The sequence below is a fragment of the Salvelinus alpinus genome, chromosome 5 (assembly GCF_045679555.1).
Source record: "Salvelinus alpinus chromosome 5, SLU_Salpinus.1, whole genome shotgun sequence".
NCBI lineage: Eukaryota > Metazoa > Chordata > Actinopteri > Salmoniformes > Salmonidae > Salvelinus > Salvelinus alpinus.
This window is the reverse complement of record NC_092090.1, coordinates 25,528,972-25,554,453: the sequence shown is the minus strand read 5'-3', so window position 1 is coordinate 25,554,453 and position 25,482 is coordinate 25,528,972. Positions and strand designations below refer to the sequence as shown.

The 25,482-nt window shown below is 44.0% G+C and overlaps 1 protein-coding gene across 4 annotated transcripts; it reads left to right on the top strand.

The window, feature by feature from the left end:
• Positions 1-532: 532 nt before the first annotated feature.
• Positions 533-24,380, top strand: LOC139575802 (epithelial splicing regulatory protein 2-like). Of its 4 annotated transcripts, none has more exons than XM_071401119.1 (16): positions 533-700; positions 870-1,022; positions 1,508-1,636; positions 9,298-9,411; positions 11,967-12,081; positions 12,180-12,281; positions 12,636-12,690; positions 13,246-13,356; positions 13,520-13,652; positions 13,872-13,914; positions 14,488-14,789; positions 15,469-15,696; positions 15,886-16,084; positions 17,280-17,484; positions 17,788-17,983; positions 22,840-24,380. In XM_071401119.1, the coding sequence occupies exons 2-16, from the start codon at positions 891-893 to the stop codon at positions 23,002-23,004; spliced, it is 2,229 nt and encodes a 742-aa protein (XP_071257220.1). In that variant the 5' UTR covers positions 533-700; positions 870-890; the 3' UTR covers positions 23,005-24,380. The 4 variants fall into 4 exon arrangements, with proteins under 4 accessions (XP_071257220.1, XP_071257222.1, XP_071257219.1 ...); XM_071401121.1 differs by lacking the exon at positions 22,840-24,380 and adding exons at positions 19,865-19,886; positions 22,075-22,174 and having other exon boundaries at positions 533-1,022; XM_071401120.1 differs by adding an exon at positions 22,075-22,174 and having other exon boundaries at positions 534-1,022; positions 22,840-22,976.
• Positions 24,381-25,482: the final 1,102 nt, after the last annotated feature.

Below are 25,482 nucleotides of genomic sequence, written 5' to 3'. Positions count from 1 at the left end.
TTTGACTCATCACATATGCTGCTGCTATTGTTTATTATATTTTTCTAGTCACTTTATCCCCGCCTATAAGCACATATCTATCTCAATTACCTCGTGCCCCTGCACATCGACTTGGAACTGGTACCCCATGTATATAGATAGACAAGTTATCATTACTCATTGTTTATGTATTCCTCCTGTTATTATTTTTCCGTTTTTCTCTACATTGTTGGGAAGGGCATGTAAGTAAGCATTTCACTGTTAGTCTACAGCTGTTGTTTGCCAAGCATGTGACAAATAACGTTTGATTTGATTTTGATTTGAATGTAGTCTTACTTCTGGAATGCCAAATCGCAAGGACACTGTCGGTGTGATCGAGGCGTTAGGTGCTGTGCTACTTCAAAGGTGTGTGAACAGCCGGATTCTTATTTGCTACTACTTCCGCCAAACATGCTAAACCAATCAGGTTAGGTTACATAGGTATTGGTGCGCTATGTCCCGCCCTCACCTTTGCCAAACGGCCAATAGGCCAACTCCCCTGGGAGCTTGACAGAAAGTAAGCGGCTGAATCATACACAGGTAACTCAGAAAATAGCGAGGCTACATTTTTTTTCTGGGCTTGTCATGGAGTTAGCGTGAAAGAAAACAGGGATTTTTTTCCAATTTTCTTTACCAGTTAAACCAGTATCTCTGGATAGAACACGCTCAAGTTCTTGATCAGGTAGAGTCTTTGGTCGAAATCTCTTTCGTGTCCTCTTGAAAGTAATCTTTCTTTCCCCCTATTCGTTTACTTGACTTCAATTGAATTTCCAGACCTTTTGTTTGCTTCTCTTATCACTGGAAAGGTGGACCTCGTGTTATTTTTATTTCATCTTTGCTTTTAATTGTAGTTTTTACCCTTGTGGTCCCTGATGGCTTCGCACAGTGATACTCTGGTGGTGTTCTTTGGGGCAACAGCTGGTGCAAATGGGGGTAAACTGGGTTCGGATGAGAGGGAAATAATTCTCTTGGTGTGGCAAATTGTGGATCTACATGAGAAAAAGGTACGGACTTTCTCACCCGTTGTAAAGGTTTCTTCTTGACTTTTTTAGTGTTTTGTGTCTAAGTTGTGGATTCATGTTTTAACTTGACAGCTGACATATTAATCAACAAAGGTACGCGTTCTGTAATTATTTGTGGGTCACAGTTTTAAAAGTGCGCATGGGCCTCAACTAATCCAAACAAAAGGCTCATGGGTGTGTAGTCTACATCTGTCAGATTTAACTTAAGTGAAATGCTTTAAATATAGGATGAAAGATAGCATACCTTTGGTTATATGTCAACGCCTGGACATTGGCAACTGTGCTTTGACAATTAACTGCTTTGTTTGACAATTAACTGCTTGTTTGATGGTCTGAGTTTATAAAATTGGCCTGTCATGTTTAGTGCTGACTTTGGAAATTAGTTGCGTTTTCACCAAACTGTACTTTGTAGTTTATAACTAAAATGGGTGGCACATGCCGTGGTGAAACACCGATTCCGGTCACAGGTTGGGAAACTTCAGAGACGTCTTGTGAAGCCCGACTCTTTGGAGTTGACAGACCAGAGTAAAGAGGAGACTGGACTGTCTGTGGACGAACTCTACAAGGCTGAACCTCTGGACAAAGTTCTGCAACAGGTGAGACTGATTAGGCTACTGGTGAAGATTCCTGTTCAGGCCCTAAAACATTTAAGACTCAAATCTGGAGTCTTGTCCTTTGCTTTCCTGCATTCTCAGACTTAAATATTTTAAAACTGACTCCAAAGAAAAGCTTAAGATGCTGAACAAAGCATTGAATCTCTAATATGATAATGGCTGAACTTTAACTTGCAAAAACAGCCATGCATGATAAGACTGACAGCATTCAAATGGTCTTTGTCGCCAACCACCTGGAGGGAGATAACAGAACATAACAAGCTTGATGATGAAGCTTTAGGTAAATGTCAAGGTGTGTCGATTTCTCAACAAATGGAAACCCCTGAAAGGTATCTGACCTTTACAAATGATTCTACTTGGTTTGGCTGCTGTTTGGCCTATTAAACTCTTTGACAGGCCGTGAGTAGGTGCATCCAAAATGGTACCCTGTTCCCTATAGTGCACTACTTTTGACCAGAGCCCTATTAGAATAGGGTGTCATTTGGGACCGGCTCAGTGTAGTTGCTGGTTTGAGTAGGCTTGCTTGGCTAAGCAGTGACTGCCGTGGGGTTGAGGTAGGGATGGGGAGGCAAGCAGGTCTAGTCTTGTCAGCAGCTCGCATCAGTCTGGGACATCTGGATGACTGAATGTTTACCTGGGAATGCAAAGAAATACCCGTCCTGGGTAGAGAGGACGGAGAGAGAGAAAGTGGGGGAGTGACAGAGACCCCTGGCCATAGCCCAGCACCTGTTTTCTCAGGCCAGGTAGTTGTGAGATAAGGCAGTCTGTTCCTGTTTATGATGACCAGGATGTAAGTGTTTTCAGGTTCCACCTCCCCTGGTATGTTTTGACAAAAGAAGGGCTTATGTTGCCAAACGTGTTTCTCAACCGCTCTGTCTGCCTGCAATGTTGAGAGTATTTTTATGCACTCTGTAGGTAGGTAGTTACACCAAATCCCATCCCTGCCCCCAGCGGTATTTCAATAATTGAAAACCCCATATTACCAGGCTCTCCTTGTGATTTAGGGTTATGATTAGAGCCGCTGCCTGACTCAATGCTGTGGTCCTCTCCTATGCAACAAGCAGGTTTGTTGAAGTGACCAGTCCTTCCTCAACAACAACGTTTTGCAATAAGGCCCCTGAGTTTGACAGTGCTCTTGCTGTTGTGACACAATATAGATTTAGAGTAGATCCATACCGCAAGATGCTCTCTCACTGCTGATTTCTGATTGCTGAAGTCATCTCTAGTGTGTGTTTCTATACCAGCAAGCCGTCCCAATTCATTTGTTTTGTGAGTCTGTGGACCCTTTAAAGATTAACCAGAACAATCCATTTTTTACTGGCTTACCTCTGTCTGCTATGTCACTTTCTCTTGCCATTGGTCAGGTTTGGTTTATTTATTTGTCTCTATTGATTTAAGCAAGGCAGTCAGTGGAGGAATGGAGACATTCAGCTAATGTGAGTCATAGGAGAGACTGCCATTGGTGTTGTAGGTAGGAATAGCTAAGTAACCTAGCAGAGACCATATCTCAGTGGACCTGTCAATGTCATAAGGCCAGAGTAGCCAAGCCAAGGACGCAGATTTGTTTTCTTTGGTGAAAGATTTATTCAGTCTGAGAAAAATGGCAATAGAGATTAGAACTAGGCTGCACCCTTTCCATTGGGGGTGGGGGGGCTTTAAATACCTACTGTTCCTTGTGGGCTTGTAGCCTGCCTTCCATTCAGCATATCAACAAGTTTCTCTCCCTAAGATTGAGTTTATAAAAATAAAAAGTCAGAATCCTGTTGTAGTTTCTCTAACTGTTCTCAGATCAATGGGTTTGTCTGGAAGACATCTGGGGTTTGGACTCATTGAACCCCAGTCAGTCTTAGGCTCTCGCTTATTGGGGCCAGTATTGAGTGTGAAGAGCCTCAGATCAGTGATAGTACACAGGCTCGGACTTGCTCTGTTCCAGGGACCCCGAACCAAAGCTTGTCAGCTCTCTGTGCTGCTAAGTCTCTCTCGTAGGTGGGGCAGCGTCACCCTGTTCCAGGTTGTGAAGGCACTGGGGCAGGTGCACAGCAGAAGCAGATAATGAAAGATAAAGTGCCAGCGGCAATAAAACACTCCCTCGGTCTACTCCCTTCCCGCTCTCCAACAGCATTGTGCCTTGTAGAGAACAAGCCAGAGGATCCTGTACAGAGCCAGGATTGTAAACATCTAATCTCCACAGTCCAGTCATAAAATGACTAAAGTTTGGGACAGTGGTGTGACTGTAACAGGCCTAGCCATGAGTACTGCCTGGTACTCTCTACTCCCTTATCGTGAGCCTCATCACCACCCCTGCTCTACTCCTCTCCATGGGTCCAGCCTCAACACCATGCAAACACACTAGCTATAGCTTATACCACAGAGCAAACACAGATGGGGCCAGGTTCACGAGTAAACTCCTACCTCATACTCACCCATGGCACAGTGCAGCAGAGAACCACCCACCCTCCCAATGGGGAAAATGAAACCAATGGTAATCAATGAATGGTTTGGCTGGTCAGGTATATTACAGTGACTGTCTATGCACGTTCTCATTTGTTGCATGTTGACATTTCCTATTCTGACAGCCTTGCTGCTAGTGTTGGTATATTTATCAATACCTGTTTCCTTTGTTAGGCCTGTCCTGTTGGACATGTTTGCTCTAATAGTATGCTGGTTTGGCAGAGAAGATATAGTAAAGGGTGTGTCGCTTAGTTCCTTGAAACCATTTGTTTCAATTCCTAATCCTGCTGCTGGTTGTGCAAGGTGAGGCTGCATAGATGTGAAAACAGCCGTGAGCTAACAAACACCACACCTCACCCACCATGCATTAGGCTGAACACAACTACCTTCACATCCTGGTCTGTTCCTGCTTGTACGTGTGTGTGGAGAGGGTTCTTGGTAACTTAACAAATTTGATATACACTGCTCAAAAAAATAAAGGGAACACTTAAACAACACAATGTAACTCCAAGTCAATCACACTTCTGTGAAATCAAACTGTCCACTTAGGAAGCAACACTGATTGACAATAAATTTCACATGCTGTTGTGCAAATGGAATAGACAACAGGTGGAAATTATAGGCAATTAGCAAGACACCCCCAATAAAGGAGTGGTTCTGCAGGTGGTGACCACAGACCACTTCTCAGTTCCTATGCTTCCTGGCTGATGTTTTGGTCACTTTTGAATGCTGGCGGTGCTTTCACTCTAGTGGTAGCATGAGACGGAGTCTACAACCCACACAAGTGGCTCAGGTAGTGCAGCTCATCCAGGATGGCACATCAATGCGAGCTGTGGCAAGAAGGTTTGCTGTGTCTGTCAGCGTAGTGTCTAGAGCATGGAGGCGCTACCAGGAGACAGGCCAGTACATCAGGAGATGTGGAGGAGGCCGTAGGAGGGCAACAACCCAGCAGCAGGACCGCTACCTCCGCCTTTGTGCAAGGAGGAGCAGGAGGAGCACTGCCGGAGCCCTGCAAAATGACCTCCAGCAGGCCACAAATGTGCATGTGTCTGCTCAAACGGTCAGAAATATGAGGGTGGTATGAGGGCCCGACGTCCACAGGTGGGGGTTGTGCTTACAGCCCAACACCGTGCAGGACGTTTGGCATTTGCCAGAGAACACCAAGATTGGCAAATTCGCCACTGGCGCCCTGTGCTCTTCACAGATGAAAGCAGGTTCACACTGAGCACGTGACAGAGTCTGGAGACGCCGTGGAGAACGTTCTGCTGCCTGCAACATCCTCCAGCACGACCGGTTTGGCGGTGGGTCAGTCATGGTGTGGGGTGGCATTTCTTTGGGGGGCCGCACAGCCCTCCATGTGCTCGCCAGAGGTAGCCTGACTGCCATTAGGTACCGAGATGAGATCCTCAGACCCCTTGTGAGACCATATGCTGGTGCGGTTGGCCCTGGGTTCCTCCTAATGCAAGACAATGCTAGACCTCATGTGGCTGGAGTGTGTCAGCAGTTCCTGCAAGAGGAAGGCATTGATGCTATGGACTGGCCCGCCCGTTCCCCAGACCTGAATCCAATTGAGCACATCTGGGACATCATGTCTCGCTCCATCCACCAAAGCCACGTTGCACCACAGACTGTCCAGGAGTTGGCGGATGCTTTAGTCAAGGTCTGGGAGGAGATCCCTCAGGAGACCATCCGCCACCTCATCAGGAGCATGCCCAGGCGTTGTAGGGAGGTCATACAGGCACGTGGAGGCCACACACACTACTGAGCCTCATTTTGACTTGTTTTAAGGACATTACATCAAAGTTGGATCAGCCTGTAGTGTGGTTTTCCAATTTAATTTTGAGTGTGACTCCAAATCCAGACCTCCATGGGTTGATAAATTTGATTTCCATTGATAATTTTTGTGTGATTTTGTTGTCAGCACATTCAACTATGTAAAGAAAAAAGTATTTAATAAGAATATTTCATTCATTCAGATCTAGGATGTGTTATTTTAGTGTTCCCTTTATTTTTTTGAGCAGTGTATATTTTTTTATGTCAGTGTCTGAGGTGACAGAAGAATGTTTAATATCCGATGGCTTCTGAGAATGATGCTCTACCCACCGAAACAGAGGAATAATTTAGAATTCCACAGCGCCACAACCTGTTTGGTCTGTTCCTCTCTTTGTCACATACTCAACTGTGTCAGTCGAGACTTTCCTTGACTAATATTTGTCCTATTATCTATGGGACTACTTAAATGACTGGGTTCTATACCATAGATGTTACCAGATACATTACAGTATCTGTTGATACCCCTATGACATACGCTGTGTGTCATCTGTCATGGCTCCCAGATGATGACTCATTGACCTCTGGATCATTGGCAGCCAGTTTTTTTCAGAGAAAGCCAATCAGTAGTCTTAGGGGCCTATCTGACTGGCCCACCTCAGCCAATGAGCTTCCTGTGTATATCAGTCCTTCCCTAACCCAGATGTTATCACACTATGGTGAAATGTAGCGTACCAGGCCCTGAAGTGGCATAGGATCCCACAGCTCCACGTGGCAAGACAGACCTGTCCAACAATAACCCAGCATCCTGGTCCCGGTCACCACGAGGACTCAAACATCTCATCCCTTTTAGGGTGTGATGGGTTCAGGATAGCTGTAGACAATAGATGCAATGAAGGGTTTTTGTAGCTTTTGTAGTCTCAATACAATGCATATGATGGTATAGGGTGCCTAGTGTTTTGTCCAGTGTGATGGTGCTTGTGGGTAACGGCAAGTGTGTTGAAATAAGAGCCACTCATTAACATAATTATTTCCCTCAAGTTGAACTCCCGAGTGGCGCAGCAGTCTAAGTCACTCCATCTCAGTGCAAGAGGTGTCACTACAGTCCCTGGTTCGAATCCAGGCTGTATCACATTCGGCCATGATTGGCAGTCCCATAGGGCGGCGCATAATTGACCCAGCGTTGTCCGGGGTAGGCCGCCATTGTAAATAAAAAAAGAATTTGTTCTTAACTGACTTGCCTAGTTAAATAAATCTCCTCGTGTAGATTAGTGAGAGCCAGGCGGGGGTCATGTTTAGTAGGGCGAAGACATTTTGAAACCGGGAGGTACCGCTTGAACTTGACCAATAGGGACACTGATTTAAGCTTTCCGTTGCAAATCATTTTCCTACGGTGTGCCCTACTGAACAGCACCCATGGCTCCTCTCTCGGGTAGTTGAGTCGCCAGCTGTTGAGAGGTCATGTATATATCTCCTGGCTCTCTGTGTGGAGAATGCTCTAACATGCACCACACACTCCTACTGTCTGGAGGCTGGATGTCGTATGTGGCCATGTGAAATTAGCCTCACTGACTGACAATTAGTCACTAACGACCAGTAGATCTTCTGGACAGATAACATGATAAGTAGTAGCTAAACAAACCACGAATTGGTGAATAGTTTATTAGAAATGGAAAGAGTATTTGAGAGAGGTGTTGCCTACTTGATGTGGGTTAAATTGAGCCAATTCTTACTTTCAGTATCAGTCTGTCAAGGGAAATCTAGTTTTCTTTCTAACAAAGATCTCTACATATATTTCAGGATATTGTGTATCAGAATTCATAAAAACATTAGTTTTGAACACAACTTGTCTAAAAAGTGGTTCCTTGGCACAACTTAACATACCCTGTTCCGTGGCTCAATTTAAGTCACCTACACATTTTTGTACTGAATGAATTATTACCGCTACGTTTTTAAACCATGCCCATCTTTATTTCTTCAACACAATCAAAATAGCTTTTTTGTCTTTTAACACAGGCTTAACACCTAACAAACACTTGAGCTCATAGACTGGAGCTCTCTGTTAAGGGTGTCATTTATTTTACTGTCGCAGCCGACGTATATACTGTTGCGTCGTCAGTGTACATAGACACACATGCTTTAGTAAAGGTCACTGGAATATCATTAGTGAAAACAATAATGGCCTAAGCGGTACACCACACTCAACCAAATTTGTTATAGAGGCTTCCGTGCTGGGTTTAGGACCTTATATTGAAGCTTATAGAAACCCCAACTGATGTATAGAACAATCTTAAAATGACCTACTGTGGTTTAGACGCATGCATAATGAAACCTCTTAACACAATACATTAATTTGAAAAAATATATTTTTTGGACATAACTTGCTTACCACTTTTTCCATGTGGTTTCTTCCTTCAGACTACATAAAATGATGACCTCTTCCTCAATATTTGGTCAGATGATACATTTTGTGTATGGTTTCCTAGAAACAAGGGTGGCTCAACTTACCCCACTCTCCCCCAATAGACAGGATACCAAAACTATATCCTCAAAGGAAACCAGACTAGCTAGAAATCCAATTGGAAGCACTAACTGGCAAATTGGAGAGGTCAGTTTGTTGGTTGAGGTGATGGTGAGCTGTTAAAACTGTTAAAAGACACCAGTAAAGTTTACACAACACTAGTAATGGGCCACATTAAATTTGATGATTATTACTAAACACAGACCTATTTGGGAGTCCCTGCTGTGGGGCTTGGTAAGTGTTTATAGGGGCTAGTGATTGGCGAACAGTGTTTTATAGGAAGCGAAGCAGCGGCTGGTTTCTCTGGCTGGGTTTGGTTGTTTTCACCTTTCCTGTCTGGTTGTGACTGTTGGTCTAACTGCTAAGTGAAATCCTTCTTGTTCCAGGTGCTGATTAGCACCACAATCCCTCTTGTCTGCTTCCTTGCTATGCAAACACCTGAAAAAACCTATTCACATTTGTCAATCTCAGGACACCTCCCTACCTGTTCTTCCCCCAGAAAACACAAACCTACCTGTTCAGGGAACTTGTTTCTACCAGTAGGCTTAAAGACTTGGCTTATTTACAGTGTTAAAGGTTAGAAACACTGGGAGAGAACTCCCTGAGCACTATTATTTTAAAACAAACCAAGCATAAAAACCTTTAGTTAGTAGTTTTCTGCAGCAGAGCATAATTAATCAGTACTGTGTTACTCTGTGGTTTTTCAGAGGTGACATTGGCACTCCCATGTTTGCCTACTGGGCACAAGTGGTTTACACTGAATCTCTAAAAGACCATCGGGAGCTACTTGGCCGATTACCAACAAAGTAAAGTCATACTTTAGTTTTGTGTGTGTGTGTGACTCATTGTCTGTTCTCACAATAACTCTGCTCTTGTATCTTTCTTCATTCTCTCCCTACAGTTCCAGCAGTCCGTCTCAGCGGAGTTGAAGGCTCTGGGCAGAAGCTCCTACACACTGTGTGTCGACGGGCCCCTCATCATACGACAGGCCCTTCACCCTGAGGCCTCCAAGAAGGTATTGAGTGGCCCTTGATTTTCTAACCTACCATTTAGGGGAAATGTAGCCATTTTGATAGAAAATATAATTGCCCTTATTGACCTAGTTAGCGGAATTTCCACTAATAATTTTATATATATATATGCATGCACACTACCGTTCAAAAGTTTGGGGTCACTTAAATTTCATTGTTTTTGAAAGAAAAGCACCTTTTTTTTGTCTAATTAAAATAACATAAAATTGATCAGAAATACAGTGTAGACATTCTTAATGTTGTAAATTACTTGTAGCTGGAAACAGCTGATTTAAAATGTTAAAACATTGAATATCTTCTTAGGTGTACAGAGTAGAGGTCGACCGATTATGATTTTCCGATAGCGATTATTGGAGGACAAAAAAAGCCGATACCGATTAATCGGCCGGTTTATTTATTTTTTATTTTTTATATATATCATACACACACACATTTTTGTAATAATGACAATTGCAACAATACTGAATGAACAATGAACACTTATTTTAACTTAATATAATACATAAATACACGCACACAGCTCTTAAGTGACAATGATACTGAAGAGTCTGCTTAGGAGACAAATACTCTCAACTGTTTGAATAAAAATAGAGTTTAAGTTACCTGTGATGAATGTTGAAAACAAAAACCTTAATTTCTATATGCAGGAAATCCTATTTTAATAATGGGCATGGTAAGAATTGACAACCAAAGTGCGAGTCATAATTCCCATGACACCTAGCAAAATCTGAAAAGCGGTTCCTTCATTTATTGCATAGGATAATTTTAGATTCACTTAAAATAAGGTCTGTGTTTCGTGTAGGCTTACATTACCGTGCCAATTTTATAACTGTGTAGATATCCATAGGACAAGGTAACTCTGATCAATATTGGCTAAATATAAGCGAAGATAAAAAAAAATTGTAGAGTGGATTTATGAAAATATGTTGACAAACGTTACCTTATCCGAGTGAGATTTACACGGGTATCAAAATGTCGAGGCGGTTTAAGCCTGCACGAAACACAGACCTTATTTGAAGTAGATCAAGACATTCTCTATGGAAGACATGAACGGTAAAATAACGAAGGAACCCCTTTCAAATTGTCGCAAGTTATTACAGGAATTATAACGCGTCGACTATTTCTCTCTAAACCATATACCTTTGACTAATCCGGAAACTATCACCTCGAAAACAAAACGTTTATTTCGTTCCGTATTTTATCTAACGGGTGGCATCCATGAGTCTAAATATTCCTGTTACATTGCACAACCTTCAATGTTGTCATAATTACGTAAAATTCTGGCAAATTAGTTCGCAAAGAGCCAGGCTGCCCAAACTGTTGCATATACCCTGACTCTGCATGCAATGAACGCAAGAGAAATGACACAATTTCACCTGGTTAATATTGCCTGCTAACCTGGATTTCTATTAGCTAAATATGCAGGTTTGTAAATATATACTTGTGTATTGATTTTTATGGTTATTAAAGGCATTGATGTTTATGGTTAAGTACACATTGGAGCAATGACAGTCATTGATTGATTGTTTTTTTATAAGATAAGTTTAATGCTAGCTAGCAACTTACCTTAGCTTACTGCATTCGCCAACAGGCAGGCTCCTCGTGGAGTGCAATGTAATCAGGTGTTAGAGCATTGGACTAGTTAACTGTAAGGTTGCAAGATTGGATCCCCCGAGCTGACAAGGTTAAAAATCTGTCGTTCTGCCTCGTTCCTAGGCCGTCATTGAAGGCCGTCATTTCTTCTGAAACTCATCAGTTTCTTGGCAATTTCTCGCATGGAATAGCCTTCCTTTCTCAGAACAAGAATATACTGAAGATCTGGTACAACGCTGTGTACTACTCCCTTCACAGAATAGCACAAACTGGCCCTAACCAGAATAGAAAGAGTGGGAGGCCCCGGTGCACAACTGAGCAAGAGGACAAGTACATTAGTGTCTAGTTTGAGAAACAGCCATTTCCAGCTACAATAGTCATTTACAACGTTAGCAATGTCTACACTGTATTTCTGATCAATTTGTTATTTTAATGGACAAAAAAATGTGCTTTCAAAAACAAGGACATTTCTAAGTGACCCCAAACTTTTGAACGGTAGTGTGTGTGTATATATATCTATCAATACCATATATATCAGTCTCTTGGACTTTGTTCAGGTGAGGTAGGCACAATGCTATAATTCAGTCAAGATAATGAGTCTTTGGTATTTGTTTGTATATGTTCTTTACATTTGACCTTTTAGCTACATGTGTAAGTTGTAATTCCTGGGTCACAGTTAGCAGTATGTCTCCTGTGCTTGTGTTGAGCAGTAACGTCATAATCTGCACAGGAAGGCTAGCTATCCACACAATCATCCGTAGATGGCGTCATGTCATTTTCCCCCGCATTATCTCATCACCTCTTTATGCCACCTCTTCCTGTCTCCATCCTTCATTGCATCACTCCTATTATCCCTACTTTTCATGAGGTCTGTCTACAGAGTACGCTACTATTCAGTGAATGTTGAATGGACTAATGACTGACCTACCTGTTGTGTGTCTGTCAGAACCTGGTCCTGCCGGAGTGTTTCTACTCCTTTGTGGATGTGAGGAAAGAGTTTCACAAATGTTGTCCCAATGCTGGACAGGTCCAGGACCTAACGCTGCCCTCTATCCTAGAATGTAAGTCGGAGTCAGATGAAATGTAATTTCAGTCAACACTTTTGATGTTCCTATTACTTATATAAATGACTGATTAAAACATCCTTACATGTGTGTAGATGTGTGCATCCCAGAACTTCCCCTGTCAGAGCAGGTGATGGGGCTGAAGGAGGTGAGGTGTATGGTCCAGCTCTCCCTGCACATCCTGGCTGAGCCATACAGTAAGTCTATACATCTCTCTCCTCTTTTGCTATCGCATTTCCCCCTGCTCTCTGTCTGTGCCAGTCCCACCTGGCCACCCCACAGCCCTGTCAATCTCTCTACGCTAGGTGGCTAACAGGAATGCTGCTGAAGTTGCAGGCCAAACCTGTTGAGCATGAAACAACTTGGCAGCGTGGAGCAACACTTAAAAACAACATGTGTTGTATTGTTCAGTCTGAATATAAGTGAAGTCGATTGGCTTCTGTTGGCGGATCCAATGTCAAGCCTAATGTGAAGTCATTTTTTATCAGTATGGTCCTTTTGATTGTAAATGTTTGATCCATATTGTAAATTAGTGTTTGAATCTCTTGCAGATCACAAATTCTCATGCTTTGAAGCTGTGAAGTACAAGCTTGAATCGGGAGCATGGTATGTATATTCTCAGTGCATCGACTTAATGTTACCTCACTCAACCATGAGGTTGTGTGGCCACGTCTCTATACTAAACCTGTTTAGTGTTTACTGTAGTTGAAGCCTAACCAACCGTCCCTCCCATGTTCAGAGCCAGGCTCATAGCATTGATTACAGCAACAAGGGAAACCACAAGCGTGTCATTAAACCACTCCAACTTTTCCATTAAGTACTTAACTGGCTATCCAATAGCACCACACAAATCCCACTACGGTGTCTGATACCCATTGCCCTGACAACCCCTGGCATGTGTGTTGCCGTGTTAGAGTAGTGTGAAGTAGACTGTTAAACTGCATAAGTCCCCATTTTTACCATGTCTCTCTCTGACGAAGACAACTTACTGAAACACTTTGGTTTTGAACAATATAGAAGTACTATTCAAGTCCATTTACATTGTCTTCAAGAGTTTCTGAACATTACTTTCTCTCTGTCTCATGCAGCATTGAGTTTAGTGTGTAACCGTTAAACACCGTTCCCCATGTTGACTGTGCCCCTCTGGTTTGTCCCCTGCAGCAGTAAGACTGAACCAGTGGACAGTGAGACAGTGATCAGAGCCAGGGGGTTGCCATGGCAATCTTCTGACCAGGACATCTCCCGCTTCTTCAAGGGCCTCAACATCGCCAAGTATGTTACCAAAACATGACTGTGTGTGCGTCATGTGATTTAAGCCATGGTTCCACTGAGAATTGGCGACTAATACCCACAGGAAGTTGTACATGCAGCTTCGTCTCCATAGAGGGTCAAATTGTTCTGATCTTTCCTCCAACCTCTCCCTGTGTAATTCTAGGGGTGGTGTGGCCCTCTGTCTGAACGCCCAGGGCAGGAGGAACGGTGAAGCCCTGGTTCGGTTCATCGACCAGGAGCACAGAGATCTGGCCCTGGAGAGACACAAACACCACATGGGCAGCAGATACATTGAGGTCAGCATCCGTATAACACAGCAGCCCCTACATCTAACACAGCCATACTAATGCTGTTGCATCACTAATGGATCCAATACCGTTACAGCATCAGCTATGCAGCCAATACGGTTTCAGAGGAAAAAACAGTCATGCTTTCCAACTGTAGCACAATGCATGTTGCATTGGTCAGATGAAAGGCCATTTGGAGTTGATAAAAGTCTCCTCTCATCCTCACAGGTATACAAAGCCACAGGAGAGGAATTCCTCAAGATCGCTGGAGGTCAGATTTCAGACTTTTTTCCCCCCTTCCCTTGACTAGAGGGACTCTCCCCGTTCTTCCGCCCTGTACCGCTCCGGTTGTCTGGCTTATCCTGGGGGAATGAAGGGTGCTTTGTGAGCCTCACCCTCACCCCTCAGAGGCTAGTTGGAGGAAGGTAACTTTACCCCTGGCCCACAGTGTCTCACCTCATCCTCCCGGCGGCCAGTGAAAGGCCCAGCTCAGGGCCATACAAAGGGGGCGTGAATAGACAGAGCAGAGCTGATACAGGAGAGAGAGCAGGGGGGAGACTAGTGTCTGTCTGTGGACTCTAGCCAGTAGACTGGAGATCAATAATATAATATCTGTCAAGACATTGGACTTTCAGCAGATACTGTTTGCCTTAGACTCTGACTCACTGCTCTTGTTTTAATGTCTACTCTTGTATTTTAAAGTGATGTAATGCGTTTTATCATTTTATTTATTAGTGGCAATAAGCAACAATAATTTGCATGTTAAAGGGACCAAGTAATTAGCTAAAGGTCTTACTTCTCACTTATAGTTAACTATGTTTCCTCTCCCTCTGTGTGACTGTAGGCACGTCCAACGAGGTGGCCCAGTTCCTGTCCAAGGAGAACCAGGTGATCATCAGGATGAGGGGTCTTCCCTTCACCGCCTCTCCCCAGGATGTGTTGACCTTCCTGGGGGCCGACAGCCCCGTGACGGACGCCAGCGACGGCCTACTCTTCGTAAAGTACCCTGACGGGCGGCCCACAGGCGACGCCTTCGTCCTGTTCTCCTGTGAGGAGTACGCTCTGAACGCCCTGAAGAAACACAAGCAGATCCTGGGCAAGAGATACATTGAGCTGTTCAGAAGCACTGCAGCGGAGGTCCAACAGGTAAAACACATCACAGTCACTGTTTATAGGTGTAGTAGACAGTCACTATGAGGTTGAGCTGTTCAGACGCACTGCTGAGGTCCAACAGGTACAGTGTAGTAGAATGTAGAGCTGTTCATAAGTACTGCAGGTGAGGTCCAACAGGTATGGCATCTAGGGGCTCTTATGGGGTTTCTTTACTACTTAAACTACTATCAGAGATGCATCAAGCTATTACCTTGTACTGCAGCCAAGGTGCAACAGTTACATTCTAGTAGACAGTCACTGAGGTAGAGATGCATAGAGCGTTTGAAAGTACAGTTGAGGTCCTACAGTGTTCTAGGCACTGCCTGTCACTTGAGATCATTTCTTTAGAAAGGAGAACTACTGGAGATGAACCTCTTTCTCCATATTTAACCAGTTCTCTTATTTTAATTTGTTGTGCAATGGCTATTGTCTTTATAGCGTAAGACATGACTAAAGTTGAAGGACTATACGTGACACAGCATAGAATGTGGTCCCCATGAGTCAGTTGGCTGGAGGATGGTGCTCGTGTCATAACACCAGAGTTGTTTTGTTTGACTATTACAAGCCTCTTGTAAATGACTGTCAACATGACTCAACACCACAGAGAAACGCAGCAATCTAATGAAGTCAGTGCCGACTTTGTCGTCTGACCTTTTGACCTCTGCCCTCTTAGGTCCTGAACCGTTACATGTCCACCCCTCTGATCTCCACGCTGCCCTCTTCCATGGTCCCCATGCCGGTCTTGGCCACGCCCCCCTACCTGGCAACTGGCAGCACGCGGGACTGTGTCCGTCTGCGAGGTCTACCCTACACCGCTGCTATAGAGGATATACTGGAGTTCATGGGAGAACACACTATTGATATTAAACCACATGGAGTTCATATGGTGCTCAACCAACAGGTACTGGTACACACACACGCCACGGTACTTTCACCCGTCTTATATTAAATACTTAGTGTAGATGAAGTGATGGGTACAAGCCGAGGATTCGGAAGCAGCTCTACACTATATTGAGATGCGACCAAAGTTCCCACCCTAACCCTTCCATCAGAGCATCATTCTCATCTCTAACCTCCCTCTCCTCTCCAGGGTCGTCCCTCAGGTGATGCCTTCATTCAGATGAGGTCAGCTGACAGGGCGTTCATGGTGGCCCAGAAGTGCCACAAGAAGATGATGAAGGACCGCTATGTGGAGGTGTTCCAGTGTTCTACTGAGGAGATGAGCTTCGTTCTGATGGGAGGAACACTCAACCGCAGCGGCCTGTCCCCTCCACCCTGCAAACTACCCTGTAAGTCCATAATAGACCTCGCTGAATCACTGCATGTCCCATTGATGTTTCAGAACTTATCACGTAAACAGGAGAATATGTAGCAAGGACAACAGGACAGTGGAAGTAGCTTTTCAGAAATGCTTGTTTATTATTAAAACGGACATGTTTCAGTCAGGGTAATGCCGTTTTTAATGGTTTGTTCAGGGAAGATATTACACAGGCAGGGTTAGCTGTAGTAATTATGCCCTCCATATTAGTTGTAACACACCCATTAAAACTCTGAAGGGTTTGTTTGCATACACATGGTTAAAGTGCGTGTGTCTATCTATCCCAGTGTACTTTGTTCTATTTGTGCCCTGTTGCTATAGAGATTAGATTCCTGCTTATCATATCACTAGAAGGCAGTGCACACTCTTGGTGTGGCTATTGGCTGTTGTGAATTCTGATGGCCAAACTTTGAGAGCAGTTGCTCAAATGGCTGTTTCTGTTTGCTGTTGACTTTTTTTTCCATTTATTCAACCTCATGTTTGACAACTAATCTCACTGGCTTGACCTGGAGTTATGGCAGTCACTCACTTGGGTTGCCAGGTTGGTAGCAGAGTGTACCTGGGAACGGTCATCCCCACAAGGTCACTCGGCGCCTTCAGCCCAACAAGGTCACTTGAGTTGCCAGATTGGTTTGGGGAGTGTACCTGCAAACCCACCCTCAGCCCACAAGGTCATCTGACTGTGTTTTGTGTCAATGTGGCAACAGACCCATACAGCCTGTTTGTGTGTAAATACACTACCTCCCTCCATCCCTCACTGTGTTTATGTTGTAGGGTTAGGGTAACACCAAGGACAGAACTGGAGCAACTGAGTAGAATACTACCTTGAGGCTTTTATGTGACTAACATAGTCTTATCAATCATATGAAAAACTAGAGTTTTTCCTAGCGACCATGCTTCTGCGTTGCTTGCTCTTTGGGGTTTTAGGCTGGGTTTCTGTATAAGCACTTGGGGACAACTGCTTATGTAAAAAGGGCTTTATAAATACATTTGATTGATGTTGTATGCTGCTGGGAGCTGTGTGATGGTTCAGCGTGATGTTTGAAGTGCAGGCTTAGGCATGATGGTGTAATAATATGGAGGTTATGATAAGGATCCAATGTTCCTGTGTAGTTGTATGTTACTGTATCTGAGATTCTGAACTTCGCTCTCTGTCCTCTCCCCAGGTCTGGCTCCTCCGGCCTATGCTGCGTTCCCTTCTCCTGCCATGCTCTCTGAGGCTGTTCTGTATCAGCCCCCCCTACTGGCCACCCCCAGAACACCCCAGCCCCCACACAGCCCCCACCCCACCCTGGCCTACTACCCCCCACAGCACCACCCTGCACAGCTCTACATGAACATGAACATGAACTACACTGCATACTACCCCAGGTTAGTGTGAACTACACTGCATACTACCCCAGGTTAGTGTGAACTACACTGCATACTACCCCAGGTTAGTGTGAACTACACTGCACACTACCCCAGGTTAGTGTGAACTACACTGCACACTACCATTTCCCTCTAGGGTTTTGTCAATATGAACTGTACATCCTCTTTTGTCATGTGTGTTTCATGTATGTATGCAGTTCAAAGTGCCATGTTGGGTATTGATTTTGACACCTGAACATCTTCTGAATAATGTACACTTGCTTCCAAAGAAAGACAAATGAATGTGTTTCTCTCTCGCTCTAGCCCACCAGTCTCTCCCTCCACGATGAGCTACTTTGCGTCTCCTCCAGGGTCAGTAGCGTTAGCGGCCCAGCAGCCCCATGCCCAAGGCCACGTTGCCTCTCCCATGATGCCCCAGCACGGCGCTCTAGTTAGGATGCAGGGTCTGCCCTACAACGCCGGGGTCAAAGACATCCTCAGCTTCTTCCAGGGATACCAGGTCAGAACCTCCAATATGACCCCCACTACTAACCTCTCCTTTTCCCTCCATAGTCCCCTAAAACAGTCCCTCCCTCCCTCTACCCCAGTCTCCTTAGTTCTAGTCTCCCCAGTCCCACTCCTCAAACTCCATTGCAGTTTAATGTGTCTTGGTTGATTTCTTTGCCACTCTTTTTTTCTGTATTGTCCCTTTCATATACAAAGATTCCACAATTTTACCATGCCAGCTTTTTTGTAGGGGTAAAAAAACATGGCAAATTAAAAGCCACCTAAGACCTAGTCATGATTCCTGCATGTTCACAGATGCTGTAACCAAAATACAGGTATTGGGTCTGTGTGATTGGTTCTCTGCTTTTTTCAGGTAAATTCATGAACACTTCAATTGTTTTAACACCTCCCTAATTTGAAATGCAAACAGCCCCCATGGTTTAACAACATCCCTGCTAATTTGCCAGTTACCCACTGACATGTATAAAAGGAGTATACCTGCAAATGAACTGGAAATAAGGGGCTGTTTGAAAGGGGCTCATATAAACATTGCCTTGTGGTATGTTACCTGTAAAAATACATCTTCTGTCTGATGTGGGTATATGTTTGTGCCTGTGACAGACGGTAGCAAAGCAGGATGTTCTGCTCGTTTTACAGGGTTTAGGAGCTGTCGGTTAGAGTCCTGCATCTGGTCAGCTCCCCGTGGTTGACCTGCAAAAAAAATCAGCTAGCAGGTGCAATGAAAAACTTATTTCAACCCACGGGTCTGCTCAGAACAATTATATTGCGGGTCGGAAGCATTTTAAATCAAGATATATATTTTTTTACAAACCCTGGAGATTATTGTGTTGCGAATTCCATTCTGTGAGCAGTGAGGCAGACATGTAGGCTACCAGCCATGCACGCAGTGGATCAGGGAACTGTCCATTGTGTGGTGCTGAAACTTGTGTTTTATCCCCCCACGCGAATACGTTGCCAAGTGTACTTTCCCTGGCTAGCCCAGCTCACGTGAAAATGGCTAATGTAGGCTGGAGAAATAAAAAGGTTATGAAATACACCATAGTGGAAACAGGTGCTGCACGGGTCATTGTGGACCAGGACAACAACCCGGTAGATGGCATGGCTATACAGCAGGTATTTGTTTAAGATGGGCCAATTCTGTTTATTATCAGTTAATTCAGGCTTTCGTTCATTTGGACCATACGCAGCCATATCAAGTTTAAACCGGTGCTCTGGTTAAAGTTTGAGTAGGCTATAGCCTATAAATGTATTGCAGCCTATATTCGATTCTTGGAATTGTTTAAGTTTCAATTCAACTATTTGATTATCTAAACAATATTGAATGTAAAGGTTTTGTCAGCTATAGGCAATTCTATGCAGGTGGATCAGGTTGAGGAGAAGAATCTATGTCAGATGGGGCTCTGAATTGGTTTGGGGTGGGTGCAGCTCCAGAACTGACCCGTGTAGGACTCTACAGTCGGTACATTGTATGACTTGTGTTAAATAAAATGTTATTGGTCACGTACACAATTTGCAGATGTTATCACGGGTGCAGTGAAATGCTTATGTTTCTAGCTCCAACAGTGCAGTAATATAAAACAATACACACAAATGAAGAAATACCTGGACAAACTGTCCAAACCCTTCTTATTCAATAATAGCATATTTGTATAATTCCCCCACCTCATGACAAAACCAGCTTTATGTTTAACTACAAGCTTGTAGGCAAACCCATCATTCAGAATTGAACAGTCAGTGTGCTCATATTAGCTCCCAGAATGCTTTACTGCAACACAAACCATGGTTCAGCACTGCAGCATATTCATTAAGGGACGTGTGCACTTGTGCTCTCCCCTTCTCTTGCTTCTCCCTCATTGGCTGACTGGCTGAGTAGGCGGAGTGAGTCTACAGAGGAGGTATGAACTGAACTCTCACAGTACTGTGACTGACTGGGCTGGTTGGGCAGGTGTATTAGGTGTTCAAGCCTGAGGATGCAGGGATGGGACTGAGGTGTTTTTGTTAAATGTTTTGGGTCTCTTTGTGCTCTTGAAGGTTTGTTTAGAAAAGTTTCTGCTGGTTTTTAATGTCATGTGTGTGTTTTCCTCGGGGCTAACTCTAAGCTCCCAGCATGTGAGAACACCTGACCAGTCACTGTAGGGCTTTACAGTCCTACACACCGTGTGTGTATATGCTAAAGAGAGAATGTTGCTGAGTTCAGTCCTGACTCTTGGCTAAACCATTGTAATCTCATCCTGACTGGTTATCCCCTGGTTTCTGCTATCTGGATCAATTAGAAACTTGTTGTGCTGTCTGTGACTGAGCACTCAGTTTGGGTGAGAAACTGTTCTGAGTGGTGGATTGGTGTCTTACATTACACTTGTAGTGTATGCATATACAGTTGAAGTTGGAAGTTTACATACACTTAGGTTGGAGTCATTAAAACTTGTTTTCAACCACTCCACAAATTTCTTGTTAACAAACTATAGTTTTGGCAAGTCGTTTAGGACATCTACTTTGTACACAAGTAATTTTTCCAACAATTGTTTACAGACAGCTTATTTCACTTATAATTCACTATCACAATTCCAGTGGGTCAGAAGTTCACATACACCAAGTTGACTGTGCCTTTAAACAGCTTGGAAAATTCCAGGAAATGTCATAGGCTAATTGACGTCAATTGGAGGTGTAGATGTATTTCAAGGCCTACCTTCAAACTCAGTGCCTCTTTGCTTGACATCATGGGGAAAATCAAAAGAAATCAGCCAAGACCTCTATTTTTTTTAGGCCTCCACAAGTCTGGTTCATCCTTGGGATCAATTTCCAAACGCCTGAAGGTACCACGTTCATCTGTACAAACAATAGTACGTAAGTATAAACACCATGGGACCACGCAGCCGTCATACCGCTCAGGAAAGTCTCCTAGAGATGAACGTACTTTGGTGTGAAAAGTGCAAATCAATCCCAGAACAACAGCAAAGGACCTTGTGAAGATGCTGGAGGGAACAGGTACAAAAGTATCTATATCCACAATAAAATGAGTCCTACATCGACAACCTGAAAAGCTACTCAGCAAGGAAGAAGCCACTGCTCCAAAACCGCCATAAAGCCAGACTACGGTTTGCAACTGCACATGGGGACAAAGATTGTACTTTTTGGAGAAATGTCCTCTGGTCTGATGAAGCAAAAACAGAACTGTTTGGCCATAATGACCATCATTATGTTTGGAGGAAAACGGGGGAGGCTTGCAAGCCGAAGAACACCATCTCAACCGTGAAGCACGGGGGTGGCAGCATCATGTTGTGGGGGTGCTTTGCTGCAGGAGGGACTGGTGCACTTCACAAAATAGATGGCATCATGAGGAAGAAAAATTATGTGGGTATATCAAGACGTCAGTCAGGAAGTTAAAAAGCTTGGTCGCAAATGGGTCTTCCAAATGGACAATGACCCCAAGCATACTTCCAAAGTTATGGCAAAATGGCTTAAGGACAACAAAGCCAAGGTTTTGGAGTGGCCATCACAAAGCCCTGACCTCAGTCCCATAGAAAATGTGTGTACAGAACTGAAAAAGTGTGCGTGAGCAAGGATGCCTACAAACCTGACTCAGTTACACCAGCTCTGTCAGGAGGAATGGGCCAAAATTCACCCAACTTATTGTGGGAAGCTTGTGGAAGGCTACCCGAAATGTTTGACCCAAGTTAAACAATTTAAAGGCAATGCTACCAAATACTAATTGAGGGTATGTACATTTCTGACCCACTGGGAATGTGATAAAAGAAATAAAAGCTGAATTAAGTGATTATCTCTCCTATTATTCTGACATATCACATTCTTAAAATAAAGTGATCCTAACTGACCTAAGATGGGGAATTTTACTAGGATTAAATGTCAGTGAAACTGAGTTTAAATGCATTTGGCAAAGGTGTATGTAAACTTCTGATTTCAACTGTATGTATGTTCCAATAACAGTTTTTAGGTGGGCTGTTGGGGACTTGTGGTGTATCTACATTTAAGTGTGATTGTATTTGTGGTGTGTGTGTGTGTGTGTGTGTGTATAAATGCTCTACTGAGTCCCCCTGTCTGACTGTGAACCTCATTACACTGTAGTACTCTCCTGAAGACTACAGCAGCATGGTTCAGATGAGTCAGGGACAGACCAGGAGTCTGATCCAGCCCAAAGAGTGGCTCTGTCTGTAGGGAGACTAAGGTAAGTTACCAGCCTACCCTGTACCTCACATGGCCCCCGTCTGCCTGCCTGCCTGCCAGTCCACCTGCCTAATGTCAAATCAACAGTGTGCTCCAGAGTGACCTTCTGTTTCTCCTCTTTTCCTCCCTGCTCTCTCCTCCTCGCTCGCTCTCTCCCTTACTCTCCTCATCCATCTAGCCCTTGACCTGAGTGTGCTAACCTAGTGGTGTTCTTTCTGACTTGATTAACACATTGCTAACCTGCTCCCACAGACTGATCAGGGGATTGCTTTTGGACTGTAGCTCTTCTAAAGGGAAGCATGCATTAGAAGGAAATGCAAAACCTGTGGTTTCTCGTCTGACTCATCCAACTCTACTGGGTTGATCAGTGCAGGATCTCCTCTCCAACTCTACTGGGTTGATCAGTGCAGGATCTGCTCTCCAACTCTACTGGGTTGATCAGTGCAGGATCTCCTCTCCAACTCTACTGGGTTGATCAGTGCAGGATCTCCTCTCCAACTCTACTGGGTTGATCAGTGCAGGATCTCCTCTCCAACTCTACTGGGTTGTGGCCCCCTGGTGTTGGGATGGTGCTAATGACTGAGCGGTGGGGCTTCTATCCTCTCTCTCTCTCTCTCTCCACAACTCTTCATCTCTCCTCCATCTCCTGTGGTTTGTTGCCTCCAGCTCCAGCCGGATGCCGTACTCCTGTTGTACAACTTCAGCGGCCAGCGTAGCGGCGAGGCCCTCATCACCTTCCCCAGCGAGGAGTCAGCCAGGCGGGCCGTGGCCGAGCGCGCCAACCACCCCCTGTCTGGTCTCCCCGTCCGCCTGCTGGTGTGCTGCGACTGACCTCGACCAGCTGACCGCGACCATGGAGGGAGGAGTCGAGGACCGCAACCGCTGATTCCTTTTCTCCCTCCTTGTCACTTCCTCTCCCTCCACTACTGATACACACACCTCCCCACAAACAATCTGCCGACTCTCCTCCCTCTTAGCCTCTTTCTCACGCTCCCTCTCAACATTCATACACAGACCGACAGACACCTCTCCCCACAGCACTAGGTTGTTCACATATTTATATATGATGCACATCCTCCTTCCTGTGTCTGGCACAAAGTGCCTTGTGTGAATACTTCCATAACAGCCACTGACGATGCCAATGAAATGTACCACTCACCTAAAGCATGAAAACACTTCTCCCCTTGTTTTAGCTAAATGACCACTACAGCCCCACTATATGAGATGTTCATACCTTCAAAATCCCTATTCCCCTGTGTCTGGTTTGTCAGTCTGAAAACACTACTGTATGTAGCCTACCGTGTGCATGTCTGCAAAAACTATGTACTGTATGCATGTTAGTTGTAAATGATGTGCCTTCCAATGCTGGGCTCTACAGTGTAATAATAGATAAGAGCCATATAGACTGACTGGAACTGAAACTACTACTGTACTGGATAGAAGGGAAATCAGAAGCTCCTTCCACTACTCCCTTTTCTAAAACTAGAAAAGACAAGGCCACTATGTACAGTAGTGAGAGCCACAGTAACATGCTGGATGCTGAGCTTAATGACAGCTACTTGTGTAACAGTGTTTGTTTCTGCTGTGAAAGCATTTGTGTGGCATACCATTCTATTTAGAATATGTCCAAGCACTCTTTGTTGTCTTTGTTACAATCAGACTAGGCTAAGGCTCAAGTAGCCGAAGTCTCATTTAGTTCTGTAGTATACTAGCATGACAAATATTGATTCTTTGTTTAATCCAAAAAAAACTCTTCCTAAAATTTAGCATTATTTAAATGTGAAAAGAGTTGGCTGTTGGTCTGCATGATCTTTAAGCAATATCCTTTATCCCTAAAGAGAGTAGATCTCTGTGCCATCTCTGTTTTCTTCCAGACTATATTTTATAGAAAACCGCGGTCTTCTGCAGCATGCTTTCCATTCTCCCTTGTTTTTGGACCGACAAACAGTATAAATATATATAAATAAAATAAAATGCAGAATAAGTTGTTCCTGTGACTGGGCTGCTGAGAACACTAGTGTCTGGTTTCTCGTCTTCGCTGTGCTTATATTACCCGGAGTGCAATAGCAGCCCCCTCTGTGGCTTGGCTGACCTCTGGTGGCAGATGGATTTTTTGTTGTTTCTTTTAAGCAAGTTTGAGACTTGACTTGTATGAATTTAACTACTGTATGTGTATATAACTGTTTGAATAAATACATGAAACTTTATTGCCCCAGTGTTTAAATTGCCTTCATTTGTTCTGAACTGTATCAATTAAATTATATTGAAGAAGTCAGACATTTTAGATGAGGCCAATAAACAATCTGTGACATTGTGGATGGTGTGCTTATTGACAAGCAGTAACTTTTTTTGGAATGTATGGCATAATGCACCAATGAAATGTGTATATTTACACTGGATTGAATTGGACAACTTGTGGCGCAAAAGATGTCTCGGATCGTTAATGGCACATACACGTTCCTAAATAAGGTCTCCTAGTAATCCCTATTAGTAGGCTATTTGAAAGGCTGATCCAGTAAATTCTACATGTATATTCCAGTGTAGGTATGGATGACTCCAACAAAATGAGGCCCTGCATAATAAAGTGATTTGTCTATCAGTGATAAGGTGATCTCTTCAGGATCATCATTCCTCCCACACTACCAATTTATTTACACTGAACAAAAATATAAAGTGTTGGTCCCATGTTTCATGAGCTGAAATAAAAGATCAGTCATTTTCCATATGCACAAAAAGCTTATTTCTCAAATTTTGTGCACATATGTTTACATCCCCGTTAGTGAGCATTTCTCCTTTGCCAAGATAATCCATTCAGCTGACATGTGGCATAACAAGCTGATTAAAGAGCATGATCCTTACACAGGTGCACCTTGTACTGGGGACAAAAGGCGACAAATGTCCACGACACAATGGCATTGATGTCTCAAGTTTTGAGGGAGCTTGCAATTGGCATGCTGACTGCAGGAATGTTAATTTCTCTACCATAAGCCACCAACGTCATTTTAGAGAATTTGGTAGTACATCCAACAGGCCTCACAACTGCAGATCATGTGTAAACAAGCCAGCCCAGGACCTCCACCCCCAGCTTCTTCACCTACGGAATCATCTTAGACTAGCCACCCGGACAGCTGATAAACTGGATTTGCACAACTGAAGAATTTCTGCATAAACTCAGAAACCGTCTCAGTGAAACTCATCTGCGTGCTTTTCGTCCTCACCAGGGTCTTGACCTGACTGCAGTTCACCGTCATAACCAACTTTAGTGTGCAAATGCTCACCATCGATGGCCACTGGCATGCTGGAGAAGTG